The following is a 10785-nucleotide window of genomic DNA, read 5'->3' on the forward strand; positions in this document are numbered from 1 at the left end:
AATGCGGCGGGACGGATGCAGCATCTAGAGGGCAGTTTTCATCATGCAGTGCAGGGGTTGAATGGGGACGTGACACAGCTGCTGTCTGGGCTCATAAAATACTGAGCTTAAATGGATAGTTTACTTGTTGTGTGGATAGAAGATGTGTAAATATGCAGCGTAAAGTTTTGGAATGACATGATAACATAGCTAATATTAATTTTTGGGTGAATTATTTTAAAAAGCAAGTAATAATGTTAATTATATATTTTAAAGTCACTGTGAAAGTTGGCATTTTTTATTTTTATTTTTTAAAGGAATATTGCAGTATTTATTATAAATGATTTGTCTATGCACATCATGTTACTAAAATCCATGTGCCCTTAATCCTAAATCAAAATATCTTCCTCTCCCTCTTGCAGTGACATCTCTTCTTTTCTTTGATGATGCGTTTACTGGCACGAGGGCGGGGCAACCTGTCACTCACATGAGATTGACCAATAACAAACCAGCCATCCAAACGATTTGCAATGGACAAAAACCAAGTCCCGCCCTACATTTGTTCTTGTTTGAGAAGCCATTTAACTCGAATATATGTCACATTCGGGAAGTAAAGATTATCATGACTTCTGATTCATGCTGACTTTATACATAACAGATGTGATCCGTTGGATGTTTTACAGTAACCTTTTTAAGAATACCCCAATGAAATTACCATTATTTATTACTCAACGCCACAAGAACAAGAGGTATTCGCCTACATTATTATCACAATTAGCTGCAATTAGCTTTGTATTTTCTTTAAAAAAAAAAATAGCATAATGTATAGGCTATTCATCTTTACATTCCATATCATACACCCCAGTTTTCTTTCAAAATAATCCTTCCAAAATAATCTTGAGTTAATGCAATGATAATAAAACTAATTCAAAATTGTTTCTTTTTTCCCCCAAAACATTATTAACTGTATAAATCCTATGTAGTGTTTTCAGATACGTCTTTAATGTGCATTTTCCATGCTTTGTCCCAAATAGACATTACGAAATAAAGAAAATCTCGCCAAATGACAAAATACAGGTGCATGACGTGTTCTTGAACTCCTTGACCGACACGCCAAAGGACCAATCAAGAGTAGCTTCTCTTTGCGAGAGGCGGGGCTACGCTCTCAGCTGACGCGCAGGAGTGGTTGCTATGGTGGACATGTCTCCTTAGCGACGTCGGTTTAAGCTCATATAACTTGAGTTTTCTTTCACTACGGTACGTAAATGTCTCTTCACACCTTCCGCGTTCGTTTATATGCAACGTTAAATGCTTAGGTAGTGAAAAGACTAATGGAAATAAAAGCTAGAGACCGAGCAAATCAAGTGAGCTAACAATGCTAACGAGCTAGCAGGTTTCCTAATATTATACTGTTTGCTTTCCAAAGCAAAGCTAGCTTCATAAACATGCAGAACTATTAGTAACCACCTTAAAATATGTTTTTATATTACATTTATATTATCAAAAAAGTACTATGGTGTTAACGTTGTTTGGACAATGTACCATGGTAATATCATTAAACCCTTATAATAGAAATGGCATTGTATTCTTTGAAGTACGTTTGCTGTACTATAGTATATATCAAAATACCATGGTATTAATGATACCACAGTTTCCCATACCCATCTTAGATTTATTAGATATGATTTCTGGTATCTTACATCTGTTAATGTTTCCTCATCTAGAGCTTAACATCATGGCAGAGACAGTTGATGGCAAGAAGGACGAGGTAGACTATAAGAGACTACACAGCTTTCCTCTCATACGGGTAAAAACTGTTGCTTAAATGGATTTTAATTTTCCTGAATCTCATTATATTAGGTTCAAATTCTGGGTGTGATTTTTATGGTGCTTGTCAAATACAATTCACCAAAAATCACACTTTGGAAACCAGCAAAAATCTGGTAAAAACCATTAACATTTAAAACTTCTCACACACTACAAAAAGAAAAAAAGGGAACACTTTACATACAATAAGGTCTCATTTGTTAACAATAGTTTGTATTAACTAACATAAACTAACAACGAGCAATACATTTGTTTCTGCATTTATTAATCTTTGTTAATTTAGTTTTATACAAAACTTTGTTCATGTTAATTCACACTGCATTAACTAATGTTAACAAATACAACTTTTGTATTTGTGTATTAGTAAATGTTGAAATTAACATGAACTAAGATTAATAAATGCTGTATTTTTCATTCTTAGTTCATTTTAACTATAGATAACTAATGTTAACTTATGACATTATATTGTGAAGTTTTTACAAAAAAAAACATGAGAACATTTGAAGTATAAAATCATTATACAAATATTTTTTTTTACAAGTTATGAATATTATAAACTATAGAAGCTTCTTTCTGCCACAGAATAAAAAAAGGTATTTCTCACAATTCCACCTTTTTTCCTCACAATTGCAATTTTTATATCTCACATCTCTTAATTTTTCTCTCTTTATAGCTCACAATTGCAAAATAATATCTCGCGATTCTGAGAAATTTTTTTTCAAAAAAAGCCAGAATGACCTTTTTAATTTTTCAGAATTTTCAGAATTGTAAGACATAAACTCGCAGTTGAGTGTTATAAAGTTCGAATTGAGAGATATAGAAAATTCTGTGGGGAAAAAAAGTCTGAATTGTGAGGTAAAAAGTTGCAATTAACTTTTTTATTTCTGTCTGTCAAATGCATAAATGTAAATGTCAATTAGAGCTGCACGATTAATCGTTAAAAGATTACAATCTCGACTGAAACATATGCGATCTTATTCCTAAATGACAACGATTCTCATGTGTCTATTAAACCTTTAACAAAATCACACTAGAACATTCAGATCTGCGTTTGCGCTGCTTCACAGTCTTTTCAAAATCACAGTATCATTATTTCTGTGCTACAAATATTCATAATATCATAGAAGTACTTGGATAAAAGTTTATTGTTCAGATATAAACACTGATGTCTACGGTAGTGATTAGGCCTGTCGCGATAATTAAATAACCGTCTGATCGCGATTATTTGATCTAACCGCGATTGTTTCAGACAACCGCGATTATTGCTCTTTTATAGGCCTATGGCACAAGGGGGAGTCATGGACCAAAATAAATAGACAAGCACTAATTACGTTTTCCAGCAATATATTCAAAGTCATCTAAAGCCATTCCATAGCTTAATGTGAGGGACAGTAGTATATTTACATTGTTAAATTAAAGTTCACAAACTCGTCTGCAGCTGTCAATCATTCCGTTCAGCATTCAAACTCTGCAGCTGTCAATCATTCCGTTCAGCATTCAAACAGCGCGCGTCGTCCGGTTACGACAGGATACTCGGTAAAACTTTCTCCAATGTGACATTGACGTTATAATGCTTGATCTGTAGATAAAGGGCTGTGGATTTGCATAAAATGACTTTATTTTGCTGGAGTTTTTTGCTGTTTCTAAATGACTCGCTCGCTACCGTGTGCCTACACAGCACAAGGACTATGAATTGGCATCAGACGCACAATAACTGGAGTTTAAAACTGTGAAGAAACAAATGATCAATAAACTGTTGGACTGATATACACTAGGATTTGTGCCCTCGACATTTCTTCGCTTTGTGCCGTGAACTTTTAAATGCGCACTTGTGCAGCACTGCGCACTGTGACTCCATGTTGCATTAAGCACATCATTCTGCACCCGCGATGCGCATACGCGCTTTGTTCCGCTCTGTTTTGAAGTGCATCATATTATCATGGTTTGTGCACATTTGTTTTTATTAACATGTTTAGATTTTATTAAATTACTGTGCAGATGTTTTCAAAAATTACTTTTTGCTGCTGATTTATACACTTACTAAGTTTAATACACAAATTGTCATAGCTATTGAATATATTTATTTAATATTTAAAGGTGTTAACTGTAATCTTACACTGCAAAATGATAACTTACAAAGGATTAAATTAATCACAATTATTTAATGAATGAAGCACAAAGCCCTAAAACAGACAATTAATCGGCATAATCGCCAAAGCCCTAAAACTGACAATTAATCGGCATAACCGCAATTATTTTTTAGACAATTAATCGTCAGCCAAATTTCATAATCGTGACAGGCCTAGTAGTGATTAAAACAGAGCAGATATTTACGTTAAATAACGATTGTAGCGATTACATCGTTACACCAGTAGGTGGCGACAAGTGACTGTTAAAATTGTATTTGTCACTGAATCATTCACTCAAGAGATTCGTTCAAAAACACTGATTCATCCAGTAATGAAACAAGTGTTTATGAGCGAGTCATTGAATCATTTATTCAAAACTATTTTTATTCATTCAAATTAATAAAACATTTTAAATAGACTGCAGCAATTAACATTTTGTCAGAACCTCTAGTAAATTACGTTATTTTGTTTAGTTGTCTGTTCAGAATCATGGGAGAATCGCAATCTCTATTTGAAACAAAAAAATCGTGATTTTTCAGTTTGTCCAGAATCATATAGCTCTACTGTCAATAGTACCCTCAGAAAGTATGTGGGAAACTGGCATAACAAAAAAAGGGTTTATTTTGTGTCTGTGCAGCTGCCTTTAACCATGATATATGCGGGTCGAAACATCATAATTATAATATAAATTTTGTACGCACATTCCACAATACGTCAGAGTGTCGACACTTTGCAGGCATGTTCATGACCCTTTATAAAAAAAAGCCCATCAAACCACCAAAATTCGATGTGGGTCAAATTGAGCCGCTACATGTATTTCCTCCACAGCACACAGATATGGCTGAGGAGATGCGGGTGGAAACCATGGAGCTCTGCGTTACGGCGTGCGAGAAGTTTGCCTCTAATAATGAGGTTAGCTCACATTCCCATCTAAAAGAAGTTGTTGAGATTTTAATAAGATCTCCTTTGTGATTCGTAACGTTATTTTCTTCTCAACAGAGTGCCGCTAAAATGATTAAGGAGTCGATGGATAAGAAGTTTGGGAACTCTTGGCATGTGGTGATTGGCGAGGGCTTTGGTTTCGAAATTACACACGAAGTGAAGAATCTTCTTTACATGTTCTTCGGTGGAAGTTTGGCGGTGTGCGTATGGAAGTGTTCCTGAATGACTCACTTTTCACGTGCTTTCTGACTTTATAAAGGATGTGCCACAAGTATGTATATGTTTCTTTATTGTTTGATTATATATCCTGTACTGAACAGGGTGCATCATTTTGTACATGAATGTAGCATTTTATGTTTTCCTCTTCATATTAACAGTTGGCTGACAGGCCATCTGTGGGTTTTATTGTCCATCTCTGCCACTCCTTTTCTCCATCTGTCTCCTTTCTGTCCGTCCTGTTTATCATTTCTATTCCTTCCGTTTTTTTTCTGAATGGATAAAGTATTTTTATAAGACAGAATGCTATTTTTTAAATTAATATGTGAATACGTATGATCTGTTTTTAATATTTCCGATATTTTATAAGAGTTGTAAATTTTGCACAACTGCAATGTGTTTTTGTTTTTATTAATGACTTATTATGTCTTGTGTAATAAAACCCCAATAGAGTGAAACTCTTTTGTACCTTTTTATTTTACACACACACTAAAAATAAAGTTACTTAAGCGAGTTTTTTTTGTGCACCATATGGCAATAAAGAACTATTTTTGGTTCCCCAAAGAACCTTTCAGTGAACAGTTGTTAATTTTTTTTCTTTGAATGAAAAACATCTTAAAAATTTAAAGAACCTTTTGTAGTATGAAAACTCTAGTACTTATTTTTCACTAGTACTTTTAATACTGTTTCTTGTACTAATCTCACTTGCATAAAGATAGATTCAGTATTCCTCAATATGAAAAACAGTGAAATGCAAACTCGTAATATTACGCAAACCATTATTAAATATGTTAAATAACACAAATATACTTTATTTAATCTCAATTTATTAACCAATGTCTTAACTGTTGACATTTGATGATCCAGTTCAATCATACTAATAAGCAAAAATGACTTTAGAGAAGCAGCATGTCTGTGTTTGAGCTGCGCCCTCTACTGTACAGGTATTTCATTTAACCTGTGGCTTATTCATTTCACTTTTGCTGTGAAAGGGCCTTTAAAGGGGCTATATGCTTTTTTCTGAAATTTAAACTCGCGACTGACACCTGTGGCCAAAAAACGGAACTGCTCTTCCTTTCTGCTCGCTCTCGTACGTGCACACTTCACAAGTCATCCGCTGCAAAGAAGTCTACATTATGTTTACAGAGGTAAGAACAGTCAAATACATATATTGTTTGAGAAACTAAGTTTGTTTGCTGACTAGCGGTGGTGGCAGAGTGATCTGAAACGTTTAACATGAACGCGCTTGACGTCACATCCGCAGACAGCGCGCGAAAAATCCGACCCGACAGAAAATAGGAAAAATAGGATACAGGCTTATAGGTGCACCCACTGTGAGCTGACAAGGTGTCAGTATGCTCATCAGGAGATGTTTGAGTCATAAATGGTCAAATAAAAAGGCTATTGTTACGTTTATTTTGGGGAAAAAGTTGCATATAGGCCCTTTAACATTTGACAAAAATATTAAAAAAAATTCTTGTTATTAAGAAACGAACAAGCCAGCCCAGGTGAGGAAAAAGTAATCCAAAAGTAACAGCATTACTTTCCATATAAAGTAACTAAGTAACTCAATTAGTTGCTTTTTTAGTGAGTAACGCAATATTGGTACGGATGTGGTCGAAGCTAAATCTGAATTCGGAAATGCATGGAAAATGAGTAATACATTCTACGCCCTAAAGGGACATGGTGAGTCTTGCTGCGGTAGTCGGTTACATACAGTACATCAGATTTCACTTCTCACTTGAAGATAAGCCACTCAATACCACTCATATTGATCCCTGATACCCTCAAATTATGTACAAAATAATTACCTATGTAATTGTGAGAGAACGCAAAAGCATTGAAATTTTTCGTATTCGTGCACATCCCTAATTGTAACATTAGCCTACATGTAAAAGTAACTTTCCCCAACACTGCTTTTAAATGGTTGTCTGTGGAGAAAAATACCATGATCCTTTGGTCTAAACCACATCCTGTGTCGGGCAGTTGATTTATTTTGTTTAGCCTATATGTATGCGTTGAGTGGATCTAAGTGGTTTTAAAGAGCATGGGTTCAAATGTTGAGTTGTTGAGGCTCATTTTATTGACACATTATTGCACAAGGGAGTGTAGAAATCTGGCTCAGAGCATCTGTTTACACACACACACACACACACACACTGACCTGCTGTCAGGTTACTGTGCCCTCCTTCCCATATACACACAATAACCTTTCTTTGCTCACCTTCATACCTACAGCAAAAGTACATCCACTTGTGCATCAGGTATTGCACATTATGCTTAAGTAATACTTTACCAAATGTTGTCATCATTTACATAAAAACAGATATTTAGCAGAATGTTCATGCTGCTCTTTTACTTTCAATGAAAGTGCATGGGCACGGTTGCTGTCAAGCTCCAAAAAAAAAAAAAAAAAAAAAAATGAGCCTCGTAATAAAAGTTGTTTCGAGCACTCTGCTGCAGCTTTCAAATCTTATTTGCATTCATGTAAATTCAAATATGAATGAAAAGGCAATACCACACTGTAAAAAAGTGAAAATTCTACACTAAAACATGTTTATTTGTTAATTGTAACTGTGCAGTGAAAACTAAATTAACATTGCATATAATTTTACTGTATAATATTGCCAAATCTGGGTTTTTTTTTGTGGTTTTTTTTCAAGTAAAAGCTATAAATTACTGAATAATATATGATAAAACCAGTAAAAGGAAGTTCCTGCGTGAACGATTTTGATAGGCAAAGATTGGTATATTAACATTATATCACTTAATGAAATATACGGTTATGATTTGTACATTTGCAGGCACCAATATCACCCCGTAATGGGTTTGTAAGAATTTTCACTTTTGTGTGCGCTTGAAATGGTGAAATGCACGTTCCTGCCTGGCATATTATAAAACCATAGCCAATCTTTTGGTCTGCAGCACTTAATGAAAACAGCCTCCCACACTCTAAACAACTTTGCTTTAATCGTTTGGCCTTCTGGCGTCTCCCTTTTGATCAGCTTAATTTCAAAACTGTTACTTAGCAACCCAGATAAAGACATAATAGACCATCCACTTATACAAGGTGCTGAATGATAACTAATTATATATGTGTACATGCACTTCTGTGTGTTTATCTATATCTGTATCATCATTGGCTTAGAGTAACGCCATACACTTCGCCTTTTGCTGTGTATCTGATTTCTGATTGCATGCCATGATGCAAGATTAGCAAACATGCAGATTTGATCACAAAAGCACCAGGCGGTGTGAGGTGTTCTCCGGGTTATTCATCTGCTGGGGCATGATTAGATGTGAATGTGGGTGCATGTGTGCTTGAGAGATGCACATGCCTATCTGTCTCAGATTTACCATGGTGAGGAGGTCCCCCATCAGATATACAGGGTGAGATTATGAGACCCAAAAGAGCATTTGTGCACCTGTCCCACCTGATTCAGAATGGTCTAGTAGACTTTGGATTGTACTCTACATGGCAGTTAAAAATGATTTTAATGTGAAAGCATATAACAGGGAATACTGGGGAAAATAAGACTTCAGTGAAGGAGCAACATTTCATCATTTGTTTGTTCAGTCCCACCGAGGATTTTTTATTATTTTTTTGCTTGCTTTTTTATTATCAAGAATGTAAATTGTTTTATGTTTAAAACATTGGAAAAACAAATTGTTGAAAATAAAAGATATAGAATAATACTATAAATATTTTATTATATTTTAATTTTTTATATTATTATTTTGTTAAAATATTCATATTTTATTAATTTGATTTAGATTAGAAAAATTAGCCTATTTTCATTAATGTTAGCATTGACAACAGCTTTTTAAAATCAAATTAGTTTTTTTCTATCATGAACAAACATAAATAAATAAAAAATGTTTATAAAAATGTAAAAAACAAAATACTGAAAAAAATAAAATAAAACATTTTTATAAATTTATGTATAAATATATTGATATATTAGTAATATATTTTTATAACATTTTATAATATTTTTAAAGTTTTATTGTAATTTCAATATACACTCACCTAAAGGATTATTAGGAACACCATACTAATACTGTGTTTGACCCCCTTTCGCCTTCAGAACTGCCTTAATTCTACGTGGCATTGATTCAACAAGGTGCTGAAAGCATTCTTTAGAAATGTTGGCCCATATTGATAGGATAGCATCTTGCAGTTGATGGAGATTTGTGGGATGCACATCCAGGGCACGAAGCTCCCGTTCCACCACATCCCAAAGATGCTCTATTGGGTTGAGATCTGGTGACTGTGGGGGCCATTTTAGTACAGTGAACTCATTGTCATGTTCAAGAAACCAATTTGAAATGATTCGAGCTTTGTGACATAGTGCATTATCCTGCTGGAAGTAGCCATCAGAGGATGGGTACATGATGGTCATAAAGGGATGGACATGGTCAGAAACAATGCTCAGGTAGGCTGTGGCATTTAAACGATGCCCAATTGGCACTAAGGGGCCTAAAGTGTGCCAAGAAAACATCCCCCACACCATTACACCACCACCACCAGCCTGCACAGTGGGAACAAGGCATGATGGATCCATGTTCTCATTCTGTTTACGCCAAATTCTGACTCTACCATCTGAATGTCTCAACAGAAATCGAGACTCATCAGACCAGGCAACATTTTTCCAGTCTTCAACTGTCCAATTTTGGTGAGCTCGTGCAAAATGTAGCCTCTTTTTCCTATTTGTAGTGGAGATGAGTGGTACCCGGTGGGGTCTTCTGCTGTTGTAGCCCATCCGCCTCAAGGTTGTGCGTGTTGTGGCTTCTCAAATGCTTTGCTGCATACCTCGGTTGTAACGAGTGGTTATTTCAGTCAAAGTTGCTCTTCTATCAGCTTGAATCAGTCGGCCCATTCTCCTCTGACCTCTAGCATCAACAAGGCATTTTCGCCCACAGGACTGCCGCATACTGGATGTTTTTCCCTTTTCACAGCATTCTTTGTAAACCCTAGAAATGGTTGTGCGTGAAAATCCCAGTAACTGAGCAGATTGTGAAATACTCAGACCGGCCCATCTGGCACCAACAACCATGCCACGCTCAAAATTGCTTAAATCACCTTTCTTTCCCATTCTGACATTCAGTTTGGAGTTCAGGAGATTGTCTTGACCAGGACCACACCCCTAAATGCATTGAAGCAACTGCCATGTGATTGGTTGATTAGATAATTGCATTAATGAGAAATTGAACAGGTGTTCCTAATAATCCTTTAGGTGAGTGTATACATACATATATATATATATATATATATATATATATATATATATATATATATATATATATATATTTTTATTTTATTTTTTATTTTTAAATAATTTTTGGTAATATTAACTCAATTATTTTCATCAATATTAATAGCGTTGTCTTGGCTGATCTGATATACTGTAGATGGAACTGGATAATTTGTTATTCAATTGTTTCTTGTATAATCTTGTTCTTAGGGCCTTGCCTTTTTGCTTCTTGGCACAGAAAAAAAAAAATATCCTCCCCACATCATTATAGTTTTGCATTCTATGAATTATTGAGTGTATGAAGCATACTGTATGGCAAAAATATATAAATAATGAATGAATAATATATAGTATAATATATAATAAGATATAATAATAAATAATTCAGTGTGAATGTTAGCTTTTTTTTTTTTTTTTTGTAAGTACAAATTTAATTT

At 34.7% G+C, this 10785-nt stretch overlaps 1 protein-coding gene across 2 annotated transcripts; it reads left to right on the forward strand.

Annotated features, from left to right (window-relative positions):
- The first annotated feature begins 1094 nt into the window (after nt 1-1094).
- Nucleotides 1095-6385, forward strand: dnal4b (dynein, axonemal, light chain 4b). 2 transcript variants are annotated; one of them, XM_084118021.1, is made up of 4 exons: nt 1095-1236; nt 1704-1786; nt 4764-4847; nt 4935-6385. In XM_084118021.1, the coding sequence occupies exons 2-4, from the start codon at nt 1715-1717 to the stop codon at nt 5097-5099; spliced, it is 321 nt and encodes a 106-aa protein (XP_083974147.1). In that variant the 5' UTR covers nt 1095-1236; nt 1704-1714; the 3' UTR covers nt 5100-6385. The 2 variants fall into 2 exon arrangements, with proteins under 2 accessions (XP_083974147.1, XP_083974148.1); XM_084118022.1 differs by having other exon boundaries at nt 1704-1747.
- Nucleotides 6386-10785: the final 4400 nt, after the last annotated feature.

Source organism: Abramis brama (genome assembly GCF_963993115.1).
Source record: "Abramis brama genome assembly, chromosome: 6".
NCBI lineage: Eukaryota > Metazoa > Chordata > Actinopteri > Cypriniformes > Leuciscidae > Abramis > Abramis brama.

Excerpts from the sequence above, each read along its gene's own strand:
- dnal4b (XM_084118021.1), top strand. The coding sequence starts at position 1,715 with ATGGCAGAGACAGTTGATGGCAAGAAGGACGAGGTAGACTATAAGAGA. Across the intron at positions 1,787-4,763 it reads ACAGCTTTCCTCTCATACGG|CACACAGATATGGCTGAGGA; the intron begins GTAAAAACTGTT and ends TTTCCTCCACAG. Across the intron at positions 4,848-4,934 it reads AGTTTGCCTCTAATAATGAG|AGTGCCGCTAAAATGATTAA; the intron begins GTTAGCTCACAT and ends TCTTCTCAACAG.